The sequence below is a fragment of the Topomyia yanbarensis genome, chromosome 3, assembly GCF_030247195.1.
Source record: "Topomyia yanbarensis strain Yona2022 chromosome 3, ASM3024719v1, whole genome shotgun sequence".
NCBI classification, from domain to species: Eukaryota; Metazoa; Arthropoda; class Insecta; order Diptera; family Culicidae; genus Topomyia; species Topomyia yanbarensis.
Window position 1 is genome coordinate 104,564,395 of NC_080672.1, and position 26,832 is coordinate 104,591,226.

The 26,832-nt window shown below is 37.1% G+C and overlaps 2 protein-coding genes across 6 annotated transcripts in view; one reads left to right on the top strand and one right to left on the bottom strand.

The window, feature by feature from the left end:
- The window catches only part of LOC131688768 (pickpocket protein 28-like), a 179,839-nt gene that overhangs the window by 95,859 nt on the left and 57,148 nt on the right, over positions 1–26,832 (bottom strand). The window lies entirely within an intron of this gene.
- The window catches only part of LOC131688769 (uncharacterized), a 104,936-nt gene that overhangs the window by 8,335 nt on the left and 69,769 nt on the right, over positions 1–26,832 (top strand). For 2 of the 5 annotated variants that reach the window (XM_058973281.1, XM_058973282.1), the window contains exon 2: positions 8,677–9,194. In XM_058973281.1, coding sequence (XP_058829264.1) covers positions 9,104–9,194 — 91 coding nt within the window. In that variant the 5' untranslated portion in view covers positions 8,677–9,103. Of the gene's footprint in view, positions 1–8,618; positions 9,195–26,832 lie in introns of all 5 variants that reach the window. The other 3 variants (XM_058973279.1, XM_058973280.1, XM_058973283.1) reach the window with 3 other exon arrangements.

Sequence of the window (26,832 nt, forward strand, 5' to 3'; positions counted from 1 at the left end):
TTCTTATACAGAGATAAGATGCCATCTTTTCTTGGGCCAAATATACAGAAAATTATTCCATCACCACGTTTGCGAGCTTTTTGGCAAATCTTGAGTAAAGCTAGTTTGAATGTCTGTAAACTTATTTAGCAATATGTAGTTAAATAAAAGTAATTTTCGATCAAATAGTAAAATGGTTTGTAGCCCATCAGGAATCCGAAAATAAAACAGATTTTTTGCCATTGGAAGTCGCGAATAGTTTTGCCTTATTTATACACAATTAACGCAGGGATCAATGTAACCAATATTATATTTTGATGGCTAAATTTGCAGTTTAGATTGAGTATCGAAATAGTTAACGACGACGGCAGGATGATCTACGAGCTAATTTATTAGCTATTACCGTAGAATAACGGCTACATCATTTAGAAATGGGGCATTTTCAAAAGCGTATATATTGTTAACCCAATCAAAAAATTATCTAACGATGATGCAAAGATAATATTTTATTTCATGAAAACAAGTGGAACAAAACATGCATCGTTATTTCGAAGAAATTCTGGCATTTTTCTGTTGGTGCCGCTCGTTGATCTGTTCACACCTTCTCCAGTCACGGTCTTGGCTAGCCGATTCCTCCAATTTCCTTCCTACTGTGATAAAAAAACTCGAATCAGCAAGTAAATTTGCCACGAGCAAAAGCCTTGTAGAATTAGAACACCAATATTTGTTTGAAATCTTCTCTGGCATAGGTTCCATCGTTGATCAAGCCACATCCATTGTAATTCGTTTAAGACTTAGGGACCATTCATAAATTACGTAACGCTTTTAGGGGGGGAGGGGGTTCGACAAGTTGTTACATATTGTGACATAGGGGGGAGGGGGAATAAGCTAGATCGTTACGTAACATGTTTTCACCGAAGAAAAATTTTTTTTTCAAGGAATTTGTTACGTAATAGGGGAGGGGGGGATAAACAAATTTGTGACAATTTGTTACATGGGGGGAGGGGGTGTCAATTTTGGGCAATTTTTGCGTTACGTAATTTATGAATGGTCCCTTATAGGTCCGAATTCTGGACACCTCTTGTTGTTTGAGGTTTCGGTGGTTTCATTGCTCGGTAACATTTGTAGTTCACTCGAAGACGGATTTGCCGTACAGTACAGTGGTTTGCATCCAGTTTTTTCGTCAATAAGTAAACCGAAATGTAGGGATCAGCCTTAATTTACCAAATGATCATCAACCACAATTGACAATAAATTGTGCCATTTCGACGCTTGGTTTGCACTTTACTGACTAGTTCCTATACTTTTAAGCCCTTGAACCACATTACCTATAGGATATTCCAGTGTTAAGAGGTAACCGTACACAATTAGTTTACTTTTCTCCAGGGGCGGATCCAGAAAAAAGTTTCGGGAGGGATCTGAAATTTCGATTTTGTAATGAACATTGTACAATTCGTTATACGTAAAACCTCATTTGACTGACAGTACTAATTTTTCGCATTAATTGATCGAAAATCAGGCAATTATCTGCGCCATGACTGGTCCGTATACAATCTCTAAATAAACTTTGCCGTTTTGGCTACTCCGCTACTCCAAATTTACCAGAACTGTGAATCGATTTGCTTTGATATAAAAGTATGGGTTATTCACTTTATCCTCTTTTTTCGTGTGTTAAAGTCAGATAAATTTACATGTTGTAAGATGTACATGGGAAGCTTGGATTTAACCAGTACACAAACTGGAACTCTTTGCAAGGGGTTTAACAGGAATGATGATCGATTTTGTCATTCATAGTATTGTAATAGTTCATATTTTAACAATAATTGCTTGCGTAAGCATGACAGGAACACACACAACTTGAAAACTCGTAAAAAATTTCCTCTCCTGCCCCCGCCGTATACGACCTAGTTTTCCGTTTGATTTTAATTTTACATGACGTTGAATTTCGGAAATCACGTTATTTTACTCCACGTATGGAGTTTTTTTAATATTGATTATTGATAAGTGTAATTTTATGACATAGCGCGTGAAAAACACATATTTCAAGCAAAATTAAACGGCACACGACGTTTATATTTTGTCATTTTGTGAATTACGGTTAGTTAAATTGTGCAATTTTGCGAATTAGCGATAAAATTCATATTTGGATGAGCATTTTGCTATGTTGGGTGATCGTTTAACAAGAGTCCAAGACATTAGTAGGATAAATTGCACTTACTGGACGGATTGTCAAGAACCATTGTCAAAATAAGGACTACCGATATATTATGAAAAGGTCACCTCGTGTTTTAAGCCTCTTAAAAAGAGAGCAACAGAGAGAGAAAATACTATTGCTATTTGAACATATATTTCATTCTAAATTTATTAGAGATACGAGTACTTTTAAAAAATATATGTGGAATGGATCTTTTCAAAAAAAAATATCTGGAAACATCCATGTTTCTCAGTTAAGCCACATGGTTTTGTAAGATTTACAAGGATTGCCTTAATTCTAGTGTAATTAAACGCTCAGTATAGAATAGAATTTACTTGAAGTTGATGTAGTTTTCGATTATTTGGTCACATGCCATCCCATAGTGCAACGTTTCGAAGGGGTATCCCTTCATCTTCATGGAAAAGTAGGGTTTGAGCATTAATCGAATTAAATCCTAAATCTTGCAAAAGTATAATTTTCACTAGAATTTTGGGGTTCAAAAATAAAGTTGTTCTTGGTGCTCCACAAGTATAATATGAATATGAATTATATGAGAAAATTATTGTCTCACTACTAAGTGGATTACTTTGTGATCTGTGTATTAATATGCCATCCAATATCTACCTGAAAAATGAAAATATAAAACGTTTAATGTCTTCGCCTAATAGCTTGTGAAAAGTATTTTTATAAACTTTCTAATTATATGCGCATAACGAGACCTAATTGCTTTTATTCAAAAGTTAAATGCTTAAACATGTCGTATTTTGACAAAATCACACATTCCTCAGAAAGTAAACACTATATCTAAATTCAAAAATATTAGCGTCTAATGCTCACGTAAGGCCTTTCATTTGAAACTAGATTCGTCAAAATCGGTTCAGCCATTGCTGACATGATTACATGAAATTAATGTACATACATACCTACACAGACACCATCCCAATTTATCGAGCTAAGTCAATTGTAGTCAATATGAGACTAGGAAAGTGTTTTCGAAGTTTAAGCGAATGCTACACATTTGTTTTATAAGAAATGCAAACGGCTCTTTGCTAGCGTAGACCATTTGAATTACTGTTGAGAGCATCGCAAGACAATTGTTCGTCCCTTTGCCTTTGCGAAAGCCGAATTTTGTAGCTGACAGTAAGCCATTTGCTTCGATCCAACTGTCGAAGTAAAAGAGGATTATTTTCTCGAACAACTTCCGGATACAGAACAGCATTGCAATCGGTCTATACGAGTTGTGGTCGGAGGCTAATTATTGAACAAATTCAACAAGCCTCTCTCGGAAGAGTCTGGGAAGTCTGTCAACAAGTTGAATTTGATTCTATCTGATCTTTATTGTGACATGATAAGAGAGCAAATGCAAAAGGTGTTTCGTTTGCGCTATCGCAAGCGGACGCGGCACGGTGGATCTTCTGCTTCGGGGCAAAATTTGGACAAATCTTCTTGGCGAAATCGAATAGCCGACGGTTTGTATATTTCACATTCTCGTTGATACTGTTTCGGTTTCGCAAACACTAGGCTATTCCCCAAAAAGTGCTCATCGATGTTTATCTCGTTAATTCGTCAACGAACCGGCGCCAGCAATTCCGTTATTTGGCTTTCATTAAACTCTTTATTCGCGCTTCTAACGTCACGTACTGTCGATAGATGGCGGATAACCAGTCGTCCCGGCAGGTCTTATACACAGTGGCCATCTCCGCGTATACGTCTGAGTACTCTTTGTTCTACCATGGGTTGGGAGGACGCCGCTTGTGTGGACTCGATTTTTCCGAATATAGCGGACGCGTTGCTCTTCCAATCAATATTTCGTGTGAGAAACATTGATTGCATTCGGTGGCCATGAACCGATTGGAAGAGGCTACCGTGAGGATCAGATGCAATCTAACTGTAGCGATGTCGAGCAGAGGAACAAGTCTAAGGCGCTCCACACGGGGCAGGACTCCGTGTCATTTCATGCCGTACCGTGGGAGTTGCAAGTATTTATAACTAGCCTCATTGCGAGGAGGAGTTCCGCAATATCCCAAAGCCGTCGGTGGTCAACTGATGTTCTAGAGGGATTGTAAGTGTCTTTGCCTTTAATTCTGGTTTGGCCAACAATAATTTCGTTCGATGGATTAGCCATCGAAGGATACAATCGCTGAAAGAAGGGGCCATTTTGCAGTAAACTGCATCGAGAATCTTTTTACTGCGGGAAGAAAGTTTATCAAGATACTTTTAAGAGGGTCAGAAATATTTAAAGCTTTAAAAGTAGTGGACCGTAGTAGTGGCAGAGAATATTAATAATCCAGCTGAGCCATGGGAATACTTCGGGTTTCTCCTTTTCTGAGCTCAGCTTTCTGAAACCGAGAGCAATTTTCTTCGATTTTGCACCAGTACTTCTTCGAGTAATTATTTTTGAAGGATCTTGAAGAGACACCTTCTGGCCTTTACACCGAAGCTTAGGAGAGGAAATGTTCCTCCTATTTCTATTACTTATAGACACAGCAGAAGATGTTTCCTCCAGGGGTTCATCACAGTCGCCTTCGTCAGTAGACAAGTTAGTGTAGATGTTGATAGAGATCGGTAGCGTAACTATCTTTAGCATTTCTGCAAAAGATCGCTTAGATGTCCCTGAAGGGAATACTTAAGATTCTCCTCGCACTGTTTGTACACGTGTTTGTACACGGGATATGTTGGAAACTTTTGAATATTCCTTCCACAGGAATTATCCACATGATTTCGACCACATTTCCCTCAACGAGCCTTATTGCTCTGTGTGTCCCAATTGATTGTAATTAGTACAGTTCATTAATAGGTAGACTGACCTTGTCAAAGAGGAGACAGACTCGGCGAAGGACACATGATAGAAGTCTAAGTTGACATCTTTCTGGCAGCTGCGACTGTAGTATGAAACTTTTAAAATAGTCAACCCCATATGTCAGTAGATCCGCGCAATTCAAACTCTAATCGGAGACGACCCCACAGATTTCAACCCGATTTGCTGGTACGTACACTCTGTACTCCTTCGTAAAGGGCCCATAGCAAGCAATATCATTTGCCTGATTCAAAATATTTAGTACTATCCGAAATGTATCGGGGCGAATTTTCAATATTTCTGTTACAGCCGAATGTTGTTCCGTCAGATGTCGATAAATCTGCAATAAATTCACACTTTTTGTCTTTGGCCCTGAAGAAGGTGGCCGAGCATCGATATACCTGGAGCCGATTTTTTATCGATATTCATCTCACCTTTGAAATTGAAATAAAAAACTTTTCGTTCAGACATTCTAAATTTTGTTCAATAAGTTCCGTTGATATGTTTACATAAGATATACAGTGAAGACCCGATTTTATCAGCACCCGATTTTATCTTCCCCCCGCTTTTATCAGCTTTTTGAACCGATTTTATCAGCTTCATATGAAAATTGATAGTTGGTAGTTTGATGGGCTCTAGCAGACGAACCAAATTGAATTCGAGTAAATCTTTTCTTGAGCATATTTTTGTTATCTTAGAGATCCAAAATATGCAAAAAAATTTTCTTTATTTTTTTTTTTTGAATTTTTGGAAAGTTTAAGCTAATAATCAGAAAAGGCTATGAGGCTATATCTAGGGACTAAAGAAGTTATTTTAAGAGCTTATGTTTCTTAAAAAGACGAAAAATGTATGTCCAGATTTTATCAATGTCCCGGTTTTATCAGCCGAAAATTCACCAAGGGGCTGATAAAAACGGGTCTTCACTGTACTAACTTTGATCAGTCATATAGTCAATTTTGAAAATACACAGAAGAAGTAACTGGAAGAAACTAGCATGACAACGTGACCTGCAATCGATTCCCCAGATGTTTCCATGAGAAACATACATTTTGGAGAATTGCACTTAGTCTTCTATCAAGCTACTGACTAAAGTCGCGTTTTTTCTTCTATTTTTTGCATTATTCAACGTATGTCATCAATGCGATCTATGTTTCAATCCATGTCAAACTGACGGCTAATATCCACTATGAAATAAACTAATCACTTCCAATCCATAACCCCTTCGCGGAAATAGTTAGCAACGAAGAAAAGAGTTCTTTCAAAGTCGCAAACTTGGCATGCATAACTTTTCAAATGGTATCCGCACTATTATGCACATTAAATCAGTAAAATTGAAAATACAAATGGCCGGAAAGGTCTAATTTCTCACGATACATTGGAAATGGGTGAACTAAAAACTTCAACTGCAAACAACATATTGACGGGAAACAAACTGAAAGATCATTAAAATCATATAAAAATGCATGAGATCAGCAACATTTTCAGTAGTCAAGCATCATCATTCAATGTGATCGTAAAATATGACATAACTGTTATTATTAATCCAGTTTATGGCAATGAATAAAATGTGGCGATCATTTCATGAGTCGACACCAATTCATGGGATGACAGACCGCGAGTCGATCGAGTCGATGGAATTAGTCGGATTCCTTTCCTGTGCAAGTTCAACTGATCTCTACACCAAAGAGATTAGACGAATAGTATGAAAGGTAGATAAGTACATACGCCCATATAATTTGATGTCGCATAAAATCTACCTCCAACAGAGCATCGAAATATTAAAATATTAAAATATGTACATATGTAAAGTTATAGTCTGAAGCGCAATACTTTCATTGAATGTTAAGAAGTTTTCGTTGTCCATAACGTTCATTACTTATGTCATAAAAAGTAAAGCCTACTTTACATACCATGAACGGCTTTACCACCTGCGGTGTAAGCCGGTCGCAACAATATCGCTGAAAATAGACGCTCGTAAATTTTCCAACAATTGAGTCGTTCCAGCGTCCCAAGATTACAGACTTCATTAGAGAATATTCGATCGCATCAATAGTTCCTGGAACATTCATTTGCCAAATTACCATGTTGTTTTGCCCAAAAAAAATCGAAAACACGTCCCGTAGCCTCGACAACCAATCGACAGTCGTGCATTTATTAATACCATAAAATATGATTCGATCAAATGTTTGCGTGCTTTGCATACGATCATCCGACGACCGACCGAGGGGTTTCAGTTTTCCGCTGGCCCCAAAGATTCCGGACGATCCCACGCGATAACACCGACTAATGGCAGCAATAATAATCGACCAGTTGTCAAACGTTATTATTGGCCGGGCATGAATGAACTCATTTCACTCGAGGGTCGTGAGAGCCGCGTGTCGCCACGAAAGTTGATTAGAAGAAGTGGGGAAAAAACCTACCCTGTATCATCTCGAACGGCACTGCTTTATCAAACCTCGACGAATCCGTTTGGTAAGCAGTTCATGTTTATAGCTGAACATGTGCCAGTCATCGCTGGAGTCGTTTATCTACGGAATGGTTCAATTTATTAATACATATATCGATACGTTGGATGCCTGCCTCGGTAGTGGGTGGCAACTGTGTGCAACGGGAAACAAAAAAAGTGTAATTTGTTGATGTGATGTGATTTGGAAAATTAATATTCATTAATGGAAATGCGAATCGTGTATACACACACACACGGATTTAACTATGATGGGTTTTTGAAGGATTCCCCGCGTGTCCGAAGAATACCATCCGCCAATCCGGTACTCGACGACTTACTAGACTGAGGCGCAAATTTGTTTCGCTGATCCCCCTTCCCCCCCCCCCCCCCCCCCGTTCGAGCGAAAGTTGCAAGTTTTGCTCTTCTTTCCCTGTCTCTCCCCTGTCCTTGATACAACTGCTGCTACACTGATGCGGAAATAAGCCACCCTCTGAATATCTTGACCAAGCATAAGTTTTAGTTAAAAAATTCAAATTAGTATTCTGTATTCCTAGTTTTAAGATAGCTATAATTTTTACTCTTTATTGAAACTCTTGTCCTCCATCTTGTAAATAGAATTGAATCCCTAGTTTTAAGATTTCTGTGAAGTTTCTCATAAATATTTGTTCCCCCTTTTGTGTACTAAACTATATTGTTAGTTTTAAGATAACCGTAAAATATTTCGTAAAATACTATTACTCCCCCTCTTGTATATCAAAGTGAATCCCTTGTTTTAAATTTTTTCATAAAAAAATCTTTTGGCCCTCTCTTGTATATTGAATCTTATTTCTAGTCTTAAGATAGCTGTAATTTTTTTTTTTTCCTTTGTAAAAAAAATATTTCAACATTGTAACCTCCTAGTTTTAAGATATCCAAAATGTAAAAACATAAGTATTTGGCACCGCCAAGCTAACGCATTTGTGCCTATCAAATAAACGAAATGAATAAAAAAAAAAAAAAACTATGATGGGTTGATCAGTTTTGCCAATATTATCTGCAGCCTTATTCATAGTGATTGGCATATTGAACCAATGAAGATAAAGTATTTGATTATTTAGTAGTCAGAAGAACCTCGCTTCTGCGAACATTATTTATTTAGTTTCAACAAATTAGTGTGCCATTTCAACTTTATGACTATTTTTGCTCAACTGTACCTATCACAGATCAACGTTACTCCAACGACATACATCCCTCAAGACAATTGTTTATTCCCCAAAACAGCGAATCAATCTAAAATTGAAATTGATCACCTCTACCACCGATCATCATCCTATAGAAAAGCCACCTTCCGTGCGTCCATCCTTCACTGCCATCATTCGCGCCGCCCGGTGGGCCTCGAAGCGGGTTAACAATGTGTGATAAATCGTCGTCGCACGCTAAATAAAAGACATACATACTTTCGACGTGGCGCCTGCAACCAACCCAATGCAGCCAGGCACGCACACGTTACGAATAAATCATCCGTGTGACAATAGAGTAATTTCTCACGCCGAACAAAAACAAGAACAAAGACTAGCCCTACCCGCCGAAACATAGTGAATCGGAAGAACGGTTGCGAGTTTATGAAATTATATCCACCGCTGACCTGGGAGTTCCGGTTTCAATCAGCGACCAGCAGACGCGGGAGCACATTTCCATCCACTAGAGAATGACCAACCCCAACATGGTCAGTCACAGATCGGCGCGATTTTCAGCCAGCAGAGCAATGATCGTGGTGATAGTTTTGCTGTATTTAACAGGTAAGTGTGAAAGAAATATATTTTAACTTCTTGAAATGTCAACGAACCTCGAATACTTTTTTTAAAAAGACATATCAACACAATGATACTGAGACACTCGCTTTGTTTATTTTGATTTTTTTCTTTTGCTTTTTACGGTATCATTACAGAACTTTCTAATAACTTTCTAGTACAGATCAAATGTTATAATTAACAGTGAATCTCTCATTGATGAAAATGTCTGTTTGAAAAAATGTACTCAGGAACTATTTCAACGTTGTCAATATATTTTTCGAACAGTTGATTTTACTTTATAGTCTACAGTTTTATAGGAATACGCTTTAGATAATTGTTCGTTAACAATACCTCAAACATGTGTCTAGAAAATTGTCAAAATTTTCAAGATGGCAGCCTACTGCAGAAGATCAAATAATAGAATCGATTCTTTTGCTTACATCAATAGATAGACCACCCGGTCAAAAAGGGCAAGTTGCTAGCTAACAGGGGGCAATTTGCCAACTCGGATGCGCTAATTGCCCTTCAATTTGCCAGCAAATTGCTGGCAATTAGGGGGCTATTTCAAATGCAACATTTGGGCGATTCGCTCCCGTCATTTTTTTGCCGCCCTACCTGCCTTTAAATCGCCCCCAAATCGCTCACGGAACGCGCCATTTAATTTAATTTTATTTTCCCACAAACGTTGGCTTAATGAAGTGCACGAAACAAACAAAATTCAAGCGAGAACATGCCAATTGTTAAAGAAACAATTTTAAGCTTAAGCCAAACATGAACCGCCATGTTGTAAAAACGCGAAAAACAACCAAGTCCATTTTAGCCGCCAGAAAATTTGTCTAAGTAATGAAATTGCCTTTAAATCACATTCGCAAATTGCATTTGTTCCTAGGGGCAATTAGCAGAGGCGAGTTGAGTCAAACGTCAAACTGTTGAAATCGCCTGACCACCCAGTCAAAAAGGGCAAGTTGCTGGCTAGCGGGGCGCTATTTGCCAACTCGGATGCGCTAATTGCCCTGCAATTTGCCAGCAATTTGCTGGCAATTAGGGGGCTATTTTATATGCAACATTTGGTCGATTTGCCGCCGTCATTTTTTTGCCTCTCTACCCGCCCTTAAATCGCCTAGGGAACGCGCCATTTAATCGCCCTTAATTGCCTGATATGAAAATTAAAAATAATAATTATTTTCGGATTCACTATCTACTCACATAAATTTATCGGTACACTAGGTAATCACCACCAGACTATAGGAAGAATCGATGGTGAAATTCGTATTGCATACCAAAACTTACCACAATCTGACTTTCATTTAGACTCAGAGATCTTGTTCCACTATACTTACACACGATTCCACAATTTTACACATTCGTTGGCTAAATTAAGTGCACTAAACAAACAAAATACAAGCGGGAACACGCCAATTGTTTAAAAAAACAATTTTAAACTTAAGCCAAACATGAACCGCCATGTTTGAAAAACGCAAAAAACAACCAAGTCCATTTCAGCCGCCAGAAAATTTGTATAAGTATTGAAATTGGCTTTAAATCGCATTCGCAAATTGCATTTGTTCCTAGGGGCAATTAGCACAGGCGAGTTGAGTCAAACGTCACACTTTTTAAATCGCCTGACCATGCTCGTCCGCATTTTTTGACAGGGCATGTTCGTCCGCTTTTTTTTTGACCAAGCATCTACACAGATATATCCCATCATAAATTCACGAAAAAAAGATCACGATTTCGTGTCCTGAGCGATTTACAAAAACCGTGACTCAGTTCCTTGGAATTACTAATAATAAATCTCGTATTCATGAAACAATTTGAGTTTGCCAAAAAGTTCGTGCCAAGAATAAACAAGTCGTTGCTTTCGTATGTTTGGTTACAGTGCACTGTGGTCCGAATCCACAATTTAGGAAGACAAAAATGTTTGTAGCTAAACCTTGTATTATAGAGCTACAATGTCTTCAGGATAAATATTCAGTATCCGTTGAGCCATCTCCAGATGTTGATGGTATTAGGGTGGCTTTTATTGTTAGGGTGTTTCAAAAATTATTTTCTGAATTTGGGGAGATAGAATATTGCAGTCTTCGGCAATAATGTAGAGGAACTTATACCAAGCAACTTTGCTGAAGACGTCATGATTGCATCTCAAAAGGTTTTAATTTTATAGCTATTTTAATTGAGCAACTTAGGGTGTTCGTAACTGCACCGCATTTGAGATTATGGCTCCACTGCTATATGCGCAAGTATACGGGGGATAGACCACTAGTGAAAAATTGTTCCCGAGCCTGAAGGCTAACCTTTTTGCACATGAGTGGTTGAGATCGTGTATAAATGGTGGCGCCAGTATTCTAGTAAAATTGGTGGATCGATATTCTTTAAGGAATTTCCTCATAGTGTTATATCTGTTAGTCTGTGATATTATGGGCAAATTGTTTTTTTCAAAGTGCCCATCTGGATTTGGTTTAACAATGCCACATACTACCAATAAATTAGATGTTCCATCGAAATTGCGATATAACCTAATTTGGGTAGCCCGCTTGAGAAATTTTTCTCTACATGGGGCATTTTACAGTAGTAAAATCACAATTTTCAAACGCGATTTAAATTTTTCAGAAATATCACCTTTGTCATTTTTTCCTAGTTTTGCCTGCAAGTATTCTCTTCAAATGAAAGAAGAAGAATATTTTCTGGTTTGCCCCAATTTTAGATATAAATATTTTAAAAGGACCTATTTTTGATGCAATATTTCTTCGGTTCTAGAATTCTCCTATTATGAATAAAAATCGTCTCGATGAGTTTTAAAAGTTGTCTGAAGACACCGTTTACGAGAAATAAAAAATAAAAAAGTTTCAACAAAAAACACGTTTAGTTTTTGTTATGATTAGGGGAGCCCGGGGCTAGTTGGCGGTTGGGGTAAGTTGACGGAACCCCCTTTTCTCCGTTTCTATTAGACATAAAGCGCTGTCTCTCGTTGTGTACCTCCAGTAATGTGAAACGCATTATCCAATGTGTTTTTTGTTGCGAAACATTGTAGAAGCTGTGGGCGATATTGTGTTTTTGAGCATACTTTGTAAATTTTCTTAATTTTAAACATTTTGTGTTATTTAAGATGGTTTTCAATCTATTCCCCGAACGATTATATTTTTCGATAGTGCGTGAAAAGAGCTTTCAGCATCCGTAAAGATATTATACCTATTCATACCCAAAAGTAATTTTTTAAATCCTTTTTTATAAAATATGCGGTTGTGGGAAGTTGGCGGTAACGAATACGGAGCAAGTTGGCGGTACTATTTATAGTGCAAAAAAAGTCATCATATATTTTTATTTCTGGAATTCACTCCAAAGTAAGAGAAACTTTTTCTTGTGCCTCTCGTCAATGCAGGGGAAAATTATTTCAGCCAATCGCCTGAAGAATTTCAAAAATTTGCTTCTGAATATGGAGTACACGTCGAAGTCAAAATGACGGGGTATTGAGACTGAAATATCATGAAAAGTGTCGAATACTATACAGTTTTATTGAAGAGACAATCGGCACATTTCATATGGACCACTTATATATGTATATGAGCTTATGTAATTGTATTTCTATTAGATTGCTTATTTTCTGGCAGTCCGCCAACTTACCCCATACATACCGCAAACTTACCCCGAGGCTGGGGTAAGTTGGCGGTTTTTCCGTGTCACATATTTTTGTCTCTAGGAATGAAGACAACGTAAAACATTTTAATAAAATTCAGAGAAGTTTGCCAACAGTCTACCCTTCCATGCAACGTGTTCTATTTTGCAAGATCTACCAACATCAAAGCGGTAAAAAATAAAAACTGAAAACACCGCCAACTAGCCCCGGTCTCCCCTATTGCTCATTTTTTGGGGATAGACTGGTTTGTATAGACTAAACTAAAGAACAGTTACACGATTTTCATGATTTCAGAAACTTAGACGCGAAGTCCTAATTTCTCATCACGTTCCCGTGATATTTTATTCATGAGTTTACTATCGGATTTTTATAGCATAGCAGCGTGATTTATGTTCATGATTTCACGACCTTAGTCAGGATTTTTAAAATTTCTATCGTGATACTTAAATCACGAGATTCGTTTTGGAATTTTCTGGCAGGGCATGATTTATGTTCATGATTTTAGGTTCCCAGCTACGATTTACTTAATTTATATACATGTTATCGTGATATTTTAGTTTTTATAGTTTTCTTATATCTGAATATAACTGTGTGATATCCCTTGATAAAATACATGGAACAAAAATGATTGCATGAATAATATTCCAAATTTTATGAAATAGTCCGCGTGAAAATTGCATAACCATGTGCAGTGTTGCACGAAATTGAAAATTATTCTAAACATTTCAATCACGCAAGATGGATTGTGAATCATCAGGAATCAAGAATCAAAAAGTCGTTCAAGAATCAAATAATATTTCATGATTTTGTGAACTACGCATAGTCAGCTGTAACTATTTACTAGGAATCATGAACCAGTTCACGATTACACGAATATTTTATGATTTTGTAAATTATTCCACGAGCACAAATATTGAATCGTAACTACACACAGAAAAAAATATTGTGTAATTTTAAGTTTATTTTCATGCACATATTTGGAGCATGAATATAAATGTAAAATTAAGTTCCACCACAAATACACACGACTTGTCGTGCTTTCTGCAACAAATTTTATTATAATTTTACATGTGGATTGAAAATTACAGTTTCATTAAACGGAAAACCGATGCACTTCAATGTATTTTTACTCGAATGCCGCTGTAAAATGAATGACATGTAATATTACACGAATGAAAGTGTAAAATTGTATGCTGTTTGATGCTCCAATTGATTTTAACGTAATTTTCAATCAAATTTTTGATTCAATCGTTGTATGTTTACATTCGTATTGATTTGCATGTCGTTTAAATTTCATTATTTTTTGGTGTGTAGTATATTAGGAATCATGAATAAGATCACGAGGATTGAAGAGATACACGAATAATATTGCGAGTAGCGTGAAATATTTCACGATATATATCCAGACTGTTTTGAATTTGTGAACTAATTCACAACCTTCATATCCTGGCCAAAGTGTAATAAATCATGGATCGATTGACGTGGTAAAGTCGGATTTTGAATATTACATATTCCCAAATCTATGAAAAAACACGATTCAATGTTTGGTTTATAAGTAATGTTCATAAAAATGTGAACTAGCTCACATACTGAAAATCGATTTGTTAATGAGATTGGAAGAAGCCGTGACTGAAGTTCCCAAAACAAAAACAAATATCGCCGCACTAATAAAAGCGTTACTGAAGACCAATCGAACATAATTATAAAGCACATGATTTTTGCTCATGTTCCTGTTTTCGCAACGTAAAATCGTGATTGTTCCAGAATTCGTGGCAAGAACAATTTTTTTCATGTAGCAGGCAGTCAGTAAAGCAAAATTTTCACTACACATCAATGGTACAATTTACAAATCTCGGTGTCACACTGTGTATAACACACTGAACAGTTGCAAACTACAGGTGGATTTATCACGACGTTTTTTTATTAATCTAGCAGAAAATTTAAAAATGAAATAAATCGCAAAATCTTTTTTATCACTCGAAAGGACATCCTTTTCCACAACGTTTTTATTAGCGGAGATATTTGTTTCTGTTACGTGAACTTCAGTCACGGTTTCAGCCATGTCATTACCAAATCGATTTTCTGTACGTGAACTAGTTCACAACTTAATGAACATTATTCATAAAACCTAAGGTTGACTCGTAATTTAATTCATAGATTCAGGAATTTTATTCAGAATCCGACTATACGACATGAACTAATTCATGATATAGTACATCTTGAACATGATCTCGTTTTCGTTATTGTGAATTAATTCACAAAATCAAACCATATTTTTACTAAGGGGTGGGGCGTAGCGTAGTTGGTAAATCGATTGCTTTGTACGCAGCGCACCTGGGTTCGAGTCCCGACCCCACGCATAGGGTTAGAAATTTTTCATAAGAGATTTTTCTAACCCGAAGAGGCGAATGACCTTAAGGTTAAAACCTCTATAATCAAATAAAAAAACATTTTTACGTGAACTATTTCATGAAACTCGAGGTATTATCCATGAATCCTTTCAATCATCATGAACTAATTCATGATTCCAAATATATTAGCAACGCTTCAATATCCATGCTCGTGAAATGATTCTGAATTGAATTAAGTATTAAATATTTTTCATGCATACGGGAACTAATTCTTGATTCCTATCGAATTAGTCACCATTAGTGCTAGTGAAATAGTTTACAAAATTATAAAATATCATGTATTCGTTAACTGGTTCATAACTCCAAGTATAATTTCAACTCACCATTCGTGATTTCGCCTGATCGTGCGCACCCGTGAAATAGTTCATAAAATAATAGTTTTCATGTATTCGTGAACTGGTTCATAATTCCTAGTATAATATACATGACTAACCATTTGTGCTAGCGAAATATTTTACAAAACCATAGAACATTTCTAGTACATGACTTCTAGTACATGACTCACGGTCTATGATTTCTAGTACATAACTCACGGTCTATCTTCAGTGCTTGTGATATTTAGTTGATAGGGAATCCCTAATCATTTTCCATTTTATTCAAATATGTTATGAAATTTTCTCGTGAACTATTGCACATAATTTGGGTTTTTCATGAAAGTTCCCCTATTTATGCCCAGCTGTTAGCGACTAGCAATAGGTGCGAGCAGCAGACATAAGGAAACTATTAGGACCGCGAGTATTGTTATTAATTATTACTGCGTAATGGATCTGGACTAGCTGAGGTTGCTCAGGGAATAAGTAGATAATTATGCTTGGGAGTAGCGAAACATCTTTCAATGTTCAACTCCTGGTAATCCTAGTGTTTATTGATCAATAACGGCGCCGGCCAGGCCCGACGTAGATCGCGGTAGGAAAGGCAAGGAATGTCCGATACTTGCTTTTGCTAGAGGCCGTATATACTGCGCACTCCAGGATTATCACAGGAGGAAGGTATTTGTTAGGAAGCATATGGGTGCGATTTTTTTCATGTTCTACTTATTTTCCGCTACGAAGCTAAAGACCGACACCAAAAAGGTGACTCTACTATCTCGACTCATAAACCGGGGACCAACAGCTTTACTTTTTCACCTCAGAAAATCCTCAACGACCTCGGCTGGGATTGAATCCAGACCAACTGGGATGGGTGGCGGTCACGCTCAACACTCAACTACTGGCGCCGTCAGGTTTAATGTTATGTCCGGAAAGAAAACGAAAACTGCGCTAAGAACCAAAAATACATCATAGAGTCACAAATCGTGTTCATGATCTAGTTCACATAACAAGATACCCAGTCACACTTTTATGATCCAGTTTATATTGTCATGTTACTCCGAGTAAAAAATTTGACTGTAATTAAAAAATAGCATACGAGTACCATGAACAGATTTACATTACTCCACATGACAAACTCTAAAGAGAACTCAAGAATAAAATATCACGATAATGTGCACATAAATTACGGAAATCGTGACTAAGATCCTGAAATCATGAACATAAATCACACCACTCGTGGTTAAAATATCAAATATTGTGACTAAGATCGTAAAACTATAAACCCAACTTATTGTACTTGTACCTGAAATATCACAATAACGTGCATATAAATTACGAAATTTGTGACTATGATCCTAAAATCATGTACATCAATCACACCATTCATCCAGAACAATCCAATACGAAATTTTTGCCAAAATTGACACGACTAGGGTATTGAAATCATGAACATAAATCGCGCTACTCTGCTAGATAAATCCGATAGTATAAAAATGAATGAATGAATCAAATTTCACGGTAACGTGATGTGAAATTACGAAAATTGCGACAGAGCTCCTGCAATCATGAACATCGTTTAAATGACGGTTCTTTTAGTTGATATAATTTGTACAAATTAGTGCATCCCAAAATTATTAACAAGAATCAAAACAAAAACTAAACATTCTGAAGGATCAACTACAGTAACCTAACCAAATGTTGGAATGTAACGCTTTGTGGTCGGTGTTAAGTCAGACCGGACTAAAGCGCAAAACATAAAAAATGAGATAATGATAGCACTGGATAAAGAATTTCGCCAGCTACATTCGACTTTTGCCAGATATGAAATATATAACAATAAACAAGAGTTATTGCAAATATTAATTTCCCATCATAATGTAAAGGATGCTGCGATTCAAACTTTAAACTCGTTTTTCTCGAAATCAATATTTTGTCACTTAGTCCGGTCTGACTTAACACCGACCATGTATACTTTAGACGCGAACTAGATTTTTGAAAACTCAAGTAGTTTCATGAATACGAGGTTTATTATCCAAATATTTTAAGGAATTTGGTCACAATTTTCGTAAATCGTTCAGTTAACGAAATCGTGATTTTTTGTTAATGAATTTATGAACGGAATAGATATTTTGACAAGAATTTCGAAAATATTTTTTAATGTCGACCGATCTTTTAACTTTTTGGTGCTCTTGAAATTTGGCGATTTTTAACAGTTTTTGGAAGTGCGATGTGGGTAGTTTCGTTTTTTTTTTTCAGGTGTACCCATTTTTTCTTCATTCAACTCTAACTGAAATGATTGCGAACTAACTGAACTGCGATAGACAGAAAAGTGAGTCGGGCAAAGATTAGTAAATTTCTGTCTATTTGCTATACTGCGGAGAAAACAATACAACCGGTCTTCAGCAGGGGCGGATTCAGGGGAGGAGTCCTGGCTATCCAGACCCCCTCTAAAATATTAAACTTATTGACAATTTTGAAATGGACATCGGTCTGTGAAACTGTAACCAATGAGTTGGCACAATAGATATTTTTACTTTTAAATCTTTGTTTCAAACCAAATTTTTCACTTATCAATTATATCCCTTGAAAGTATTTTCTAGATCCGTTTAATTCGTTTATTTCCTAAATAACCAGGCAAAAATTAATTTCGACGGCTTTCCCTATGTTCTATGACAGAAAGGTTGTGCTACATCTCTTTCGACCATACCCAGAACAAGCGAGGTCGGATTATGTATGCGCATGTCATCGTGACGGGAAATTAATCCCGACCTTAAACTGTTTACTGTTAGTTAAACGATCCAAAATAGAAACTCATAAATCTGTTTAGTACGAGCGAAACTTTAATCCTAAAAAGCATTCGAAGCTCTTGCTTAACGTTAGCTTTGGACATGTGCGTGAAATTTGCAAAAATAGTGAAACATTTTGATATATTTCCCATCAAATGACCGAGACGATTAAGCGAGTCAAGCCATATCATAGTTCAGCATAGCATACCAGCTAGTATGTTGGTTGGAGAGATATGTTTTAGGGAACATTAAAAGCGATGTGTTTACATCAACTTTAATAAGCCGTTCTTCTTGAGTGATTGAACCTAGACATTTAAGACTGTACACGTCGACTCTGGTTAGTTTATTCCTTATTTATCGTGTCTATTCATCTCATATTCTTGTGATTCTGCTTCTCAAAGAATTTTTGATTGTTGTGGTGAAATCTTCTTCTTCGAGATCAGTATTTATTTCAACATTAGTTTTGTAGAATCGAATCAGAACACTTATTTCAAATTCAATGTCAAGGCTCTGGCTCACCTATACTTACCACTTGCCTATCTAAAGAAATCGTACGATTCAGAACAATGAAATCATTAGTATTAATAAAGACAGCGCGAGTTTGAAAAATTAAGTTAGGATTTACTTTAGATTTTTTATAGTAATTTAAAGTGATATTTATTGTAGCAATTTTTTAAATCCACTTGTCCAGAAAAGCATGAAGCTGAAAGTGGCTTAAAATGAATCGATTCAATTCAGATTTGTATAGTTTTTTATCGGAAGTTGCTTATATTTTCTATTTGTGCAACTCATTTGTATTAAACAATTGATATGGCAATCAAGGGTTTTTGTGAGCTCTTTATCAATTTGGATGCACTGCAAAAATACTATCCGATTGTACCAGCAATCACTATCGCAATAAAGCAACGCCAGGGAATGAGTGCTAGCAATGGGATCGTTTAGTGTAAAATTCCCAAAGACTAATAAGCAAATCGAAAAAAGATACAAACAAGACGCAATTTAAACGACCAATTAAAATGATGATTGGCAATGAACTATGAACAGATTATCCGACTTTGAGTAGACCTTGCGAAAAAAGCAAACCAGATACACAAACTGAAAGTGAATCGTGAATGACAGCACAATACCAAGGGTTCTGAAATTTCACGGTTAATCCACTACTTAAACCCACTCGGTCATAAAAGATAGTAGCAATATTTCAGCTTATACAGGCGTGGCAACAAAGAGCGTAGTTTTCAACACAACATAAACATATTTTGTAGGGAGCTGAACCTAATTTCATCCTATGTTTGAGCTATCGGGTTTAACGCGCGATTTAGAGTACCATAGTTACTCTAAACCCTACTGTAAAATATGGAGAGTCCGTCTAGTGAATTAGGCGAATGGCCCATAAGTTCAAAGACCAACAGATCAATAGAAGAAATCTGCTGCACTATATGTATTGTGCAAGGAACCATTGATATTATCGTACTCCTTGGAAGCTAACGTGAGATAATCAAAGAACAATTCATCACCAAAGTAATTAACGCACCCTCGCCTGACGAATAGGATTGTTACTCTATCAGTTCATCGTGCTTCTCTTCCAGAAATAGCATCAATACCTAACAGTCAGATGACCGAGGCGAGACATCAAATATTATATCATACACATAATTTCGAACCACTTGAGTCGACTCCATGGCGAGAGAGCAACCAGTCAGTAACCCGTACTGCAAACAAAATGTAGAACACAGCTGATGACCGATCGACACTCGAGACAGAAGTACGAAAGTGTTGTTTGCAAACTACCGCAGCCGCAAATAGCGTTCTGAGGGTGGTTACTCCGCAACGCATTCGTTATGATCCTCAGCGGCATATACATATGTACACTAGCATGTCTTACACATCTTTTGCCTGTCATATTTGGAAGAAAATGAATTAACTATTTGAATCATTATTTATTTTCCCACCACCAATCTTTTGAAATGACTCATTTTGTCAGATCACAAAAGTAGTACCACCCCTTTACACTAGTACGCGTAATTGGTTCAGCACTTGGTGTCTGTCGAGAATGCCAAATGATAGACTTGGATCGAGCGGTTTGTTGATTTTGGAAGGCACTTCTGAAACAAAATTTGCACAAAAAATGAACTGCTTGCAGAGACGATGTGGTTACAATGATGCACGACGTTCTAATTGATCTGTCGTTGGTGATTCTGTGTGGGCTGTTCGCTCATGTCACCTTGACCCCAAAACACAACTTTTTTCCAATGCGAATGCAAACCCCATCTTCCTGGGTGCAATAAATTCGTTCATTCCCATTTCCTGTAGAACAACTGATATAATACCTATCCAATAAAACAGACTTTCCTCATGCATATGGGCAGATAGCTCTGTCCTACAAAGCGAAACGTCACACCAATTGGAATGCAGCCGAGACGGCGGTGCAGTGCAGCTTTATTTATTTCCCCGACTGAAACCATAACTTTTGACACACGGCGGACCTGAGCAGAGGCAGAACTGATAGAGCAAGTAAACTGCTGGTCAGTTTGAATGAATGCTTCCTGGAAGATCGCGAAAACGGTGGCAGTTTTCGGTCCGTTCGAAGGGTGATTGATGTTTATTTTGATTGGTGTCGAAATATGAAATGAAATATAACATCAAGCGATATATAGCTAATAATTCGCAAAACTGAAATTTGTGGAATCGTTGAATTTTTAAATATACACTGACATCGATTTTATACATCCGCACTATTTAATGCAATAACAATGGACGTCTGGGGAAATTTACCACAAGAGCAAATTACTTGCCAAACCATCACTTTTTAATCTATCATCATTTATTATAATGCACTGATTATTCCAGGTTAAAACTTTTGAACACCGGGTTCACGCTGGAAGTCTGTTAGGTAGTTCTTTCGGTTTATTGTTGGTATCAAGTTCGTCGGTAGAATTTGTTCGAAGAAGGGGGGGGGTGATTTTACACAGAACAGAAAATCAATAAAAAAAACGTATTATTTGAATATTTTAGATATATTTTTCTTCATATAGAACAATTACTCGCCTAGCTTCAGTTTTTCATTATTGGACATCAATAGCTCCCAATTCTGCGGTATTCAAATATGATAAAACTGGTAACTGTGTGCTATGACTGAATTTACCGAACAGACCTGTTCATAGTGTATTGAATTGTCTGGTTTACAACCTGTATCACATTTTGTCGCATTTTTTGGGATTTGTTTTCCAGATTCTTCTGATTCGAATAGCAGTGCATAGAAATTTTTCAAAAAGCTGCGCCTAATGATTTTACGCATGCTGAAAAAACCCTGTAGGATGAATCTGGGAAACTAATCAACTAATGACATTTAAAACACATTTTTTTGTCCTACCGAACGTATTACCTCCTTCGAGAAGCATCCACCACAGCAGCCGATATCAATCTCTGACAGTGGTAATAACATTTCAATTTACCCCTTTTCACTAGGAGCTCACACGAATTACAACACGTTCCCGGCTCAGGTAACTAATTACCTTCGATTTGTCACTTTCCCGGCGCGCCAGATGGAACATTTGCTGCGATTTTGTCTGTCTTAACATTCGCACCCATTACCGCCTCTGTTTCGCCAGATAATAAAGTCATCAGTTATGGTAACACCATTTCTTCTCCCCACAAACAACGCAACAGCGCCGGCCGGCCGGCCGACACACCGTCGAACATTTTATCAGTCGTAACCATAAAAACCGCTCTGGGTAAAGCTCGAGGGCGCTCACATGTGTGAAAGGTTGCGGAGATTTTTACTACACTATTTGCGGCACGTGTGGCAGGCAACTTGCAAAATTAGTATCTTCATGTACGCAAAGATGATGGAAGCTGTTGGTTCATGGGCGCATTCTTCACGTCTTCTGTTCAAGCTGATCACTCTCGGTGTGGAGTATCAATGGAACCCTCTCCAACAGCGCGATAGGAGAGGGTAGGGGAAAGCTATTAATTATGTTCACGCGTGTAAATTAACATGTCTACAACTGCCTGAGATACTTACCAGGACAGAGCTATGTAAATGTTTGTTTTATTTAATTATGGCATTTTTACATTTGTCAGATCGGCTGGGAATCAATGGCGGTACCAGATAGGGTCACGATACCCTTTCATTACCGAAAATATGCATGTGTTTTACAGACTATGAGGCGATTTTGTTTTATTTTATAACGGCAACGGCAATCAATTTGTAAAGGCCTGAAGATATGATAGGGTACATTTAGGGCCATAGTACTGTGGCCCAAGATATACACGGAAAAAAATTGTCGCAAAATTTGTGAATAAACTTATTATTAATGATACGATTAGACTGATACAAACACTGAAGAAGATTACAAGTAGTAATCGAAATACCGGTATCTGTTAAATAGTGAAGTGCAAGTGCATCTAACTATAAAAACATAGTGGAATTAAATGGAAGAAAACCAATTTTACAATTGGTGGGGGTTTGGAGAAAAGCGATCTTACTGTCCAAACGGCATAATTCCGAAACCGTAATTTTTGAGGTTTTAAATTTATGCAGAATTAATTTTTCAGAAAATAGTAGCAGAGTTCGTGTCTTTAGCGAATTTGTTGAGGCTTTATTGTAGACATGAATATTAACCTGAGTAAATTCGCCATAAATACTTCTTGGACGATCTAACGTCAAAAATATTTTACCAAATGATGCGCTGTTTAACGTTTGTAAAACTCATCGAAGATACTAAACCTCCGAAATTGGCGGTTTCAAAATGATGCTATCTTGACCTTAAATTACTGTTTTTGAACATTTGACCTATACATATAATTGGTCATACAACAAAAATCAAATTCTCATCATAATCGATCAGGACCTGCTAGAGTCGAATGGAAATCGTCATTTTTCATAAATTTCTCTCTTCATTCGGAAAGTGTTATCCTCGTTATTAATCATATTACGTTTTCGTCTCAACTCGACGCATTTCCAAAATAAAAACCTGTTTAAATCCACCTAGTGGTGCAATTGTGCTTTTCTCATTTGTCCAGACTACGATTCCATGTTCAATACAATGGTGGAAATGAATATTACATGTTCAGTACGATTTGCACATACATACAATGGATCGACAGCCACGATCTTGAGATACTATGTGATACTGACACATCGCTTGAAACCAGCGGCGGATCATGGAGAAATATCCGGGAGGTCCAGGTCCTGCCGAAAATTTTCAACTTGTTAAGAAATTTTAAACCAGTTTTAATTTTAAAGTAGCAACCCCTCACTGCATACTCCCTCCGGGCCGGTATGATTGACGATTTTTGGAGTGAATGCATAACCTTTCTATATGAGAAAGGCAAAAATGTACCAAAGTCCAAAGAAGTCAATTTTTGTCAAACATTTCAATGTTTCATACATTTTAAAGTCGTTTGGCATCAAAAATACAAATTTGATTTTGAAATTTTTTCATTTCAGTTTATATGGGAATTTGCTGTGTGATTGCACTCTTCAACTCCTAACTCCGGAACCGGAAGTCCAATCAATAAAAAATTCAATAGCAGCCGATGGGAAGGTTGTACCTTTCATTTGAGATTAACTTTGTGCAAATCGATCCAGCCATCTCTGAGAAACAGAGGTCACATTTTTTCCACATACACACATACACACATACACACATACATACACACAGACATTTTCCGATCTCGACGAACTCAGTCGATTGGCATATGACACTCGGCCGCCCTCCGGGTCGGGATTAGATTGACGAATTTTAGAGTGAATGAGAAAGGCAAAAACATTTTTAGCAAATGTTGAAAGTTATGCATTTTTTGGTGAGCAGTTCTATGTTTCATAGACATTAAATCAATTTTAACTTCGCTTTCTGTTAAATAAAGACCCTCATTACAGTACATATCTACAAAAGCGAGCTCAATTTGAAAAGAAATCTGAGGATTATAATTGATTACAGAACTCTGGAATTTTCTATTGGAATGTTTTCAGGCAGGAATTTGATATTTATGCTATTAGACAACTGTGAAATCAAGACCAATAGATCAGTTACATATCAGGACCCCATTCCGACAATTTATCAAAAGTCCTCATGATGTTTACAACAACAGGTTATCAATCTACGGATCAGATAATTGTTATTGTAATATTGAATCAAATCAGTCTGCATCAATAAATGTTCAACTTCAATTCAATTTTTTTTTTGTGTTGTGGGGGGGGGGGGGGTTGTATGGTGTTAAACCCCAAAACCTTCCTTTGGCTACGCCGTTGCTTGGAGTTATTTATTTCGCTTTTCATTTTCCGATATGTTTCAGATCGATCCGATGTTTATAAGTTAGAAAAATTGCAGTCAGAAGGTTCGCACAAATTAACATTTTTGCACTGATAAGTTATCAAATTCCTTCCAGACAACTTGGAAGTGTTCAGTGATTATTTCTAGCGGTTGTAGATAGTAAAATGAAATACAAAATTCGTTTTATCGAAATAATGTTTGGCTTATTTCAATGGATTATTACTATATTGAACAATGAATAGGCGACAAAGAGTAATCAATAAACAACAAGCCATAACTTTTAAAGTATTCAAAATAGATATGTGAAGTCTTCAGTAAAGTTATTCGCAAAAGTAAGAGCTACAAATTTGGTAAGGGCATCATTTCGATATAATCACTTCCAAGAAAATTTGTGAAAATATCTCACTCATAGGGGGATTAATTAGCAAAAGCACAATACCAAAAGAAAGGGCATATTGCCTCCATTAAATTCTCCGAAGACACTATTGACCTCAAATAAGCCGTTTTGGCGTTAATAATAGATTACATGTTTTTGGTTATATTTCTGGCAATGGGAAATGATAAAAATCTCTCGTCCGCATTTAATGTTAAATATCTCTTTTGATAATAGTCTGATTTCAACAATCTATAGCTTGTTCGAAAGGTATTTGTTAAAGCTGTCTAAAAACATATAAATCGTTAATCTATATTGTCAATTTCGGCAGATAATTTGAAAAAACTGCAAAAAACGCCATTTTTGCGCATGCAAACATTCATATCTTGGAAACTAAACATCAGAATCAAAAACAAATTAATAGCGTTCATACTGTTTTTTAGTTCTTTCATTTAAAATTAGTTTGGATAAGATCGGTGCAGCCATTGCTGAGAAAAACGAATGAGAATTTGTCCGTTACATACACACACACAGACATTGTCCCAAATCGTCGAGTTGAGTCGATTAGTATATAAGACTCGGCCCTCCGGGCCTCGGAAAAAATCTTGAAAGTTTGAGCGAATTCTATACATTTCTTTTATAAGAAATGTAAAAGAAATATTATTGTTTTTATTGCGAGCGGAGACCTTTTTTCGCGGCTCGCCTACTGCGTCATGGAGACCGTTTAATTCGCACCTGTCCTCCATATCAAGGTCATCATCGTTAAAAGTGCCTTGGTGCTCGCGACCAGATGTTCTTTCCTGCTTCTTGCACTTACGGGTGACCAATGTAAATCCGTCGTCATTCTTATTATCTTCATCACCGATGTTACTTACAGTTGTTTCAGGGGTGCTGGATGCTGCTTTGGCAGTTGTCAATATGGACTGAACAGCTGCCACAAATTTGGCAACCGTTTGTGGTTCAGGTATTGGTATTGACAATTCTTTTTTGGGTTGGTTTGCCGTGGATGCGTTGGCAATCGGTAGAGATACATTCTCCTCTGTATCTTCCGCGCAAGGTTGTCCGTGGTGTGCTGTCTGATTACAATACTTGCACGTGGGAGTTTGCCCCTCATGGGTGCAAAACGTAGTTTGATTAATAGTAGCTTCGTGGGTTTTGAGTTTTATAGTCAAGTGGGAGGGGATAGGTTTTTCGATCCGCATCCTCACCACAAGAACACCGTTAGGTGTACCCGGGAAGAAATTTCTCCACGTATCACGTGTAACTGATTCTACTTCGCCGTATTGCGACATGTATTTTGCGATTAGTTCAGGAGGGGTACGTGGTAATAGGTCATGTAATTTTACATCTACATAGTCTTTTTCTATATAAACGGGAATCTAAATTCCAACTTTATCACTTTCAGCCACGTGCTTCAAGTTGTTCTGCAAAACGAAACGTTCGGCTTGTGCTAACGTGTTGAATGATATGAGCACTACATTGCGAAGATGATGATACTGTAGATACATAACCTCCTTGAGCTTTAGCTGCATCTTCACCTTCACCACTTCACGAAAACTCAATCTTATTGAACAGAATTTAAAGTCAACGACCGCTGTGTTGGGTCGGAGCAGAGATTTTTCGTCAACTTTACTCATGATAGCAAGAATAAATTAAAAGTTTCCTTTGTCCTCGAGACAATGCACACTAGATCGAGAGGTTGCTAGTTGTTGTTCACTTGGTTCGATTGTACGTCTGACTTGGGCAGAAGTAGAAAGTAGACTCATAATGAACAATTTGGCTAGGCTCGAGATGTGGGTAAACATCCGTAACAAAAATTTCGAAAAACGCTGATGACTGAAATGCGTGGCGAAC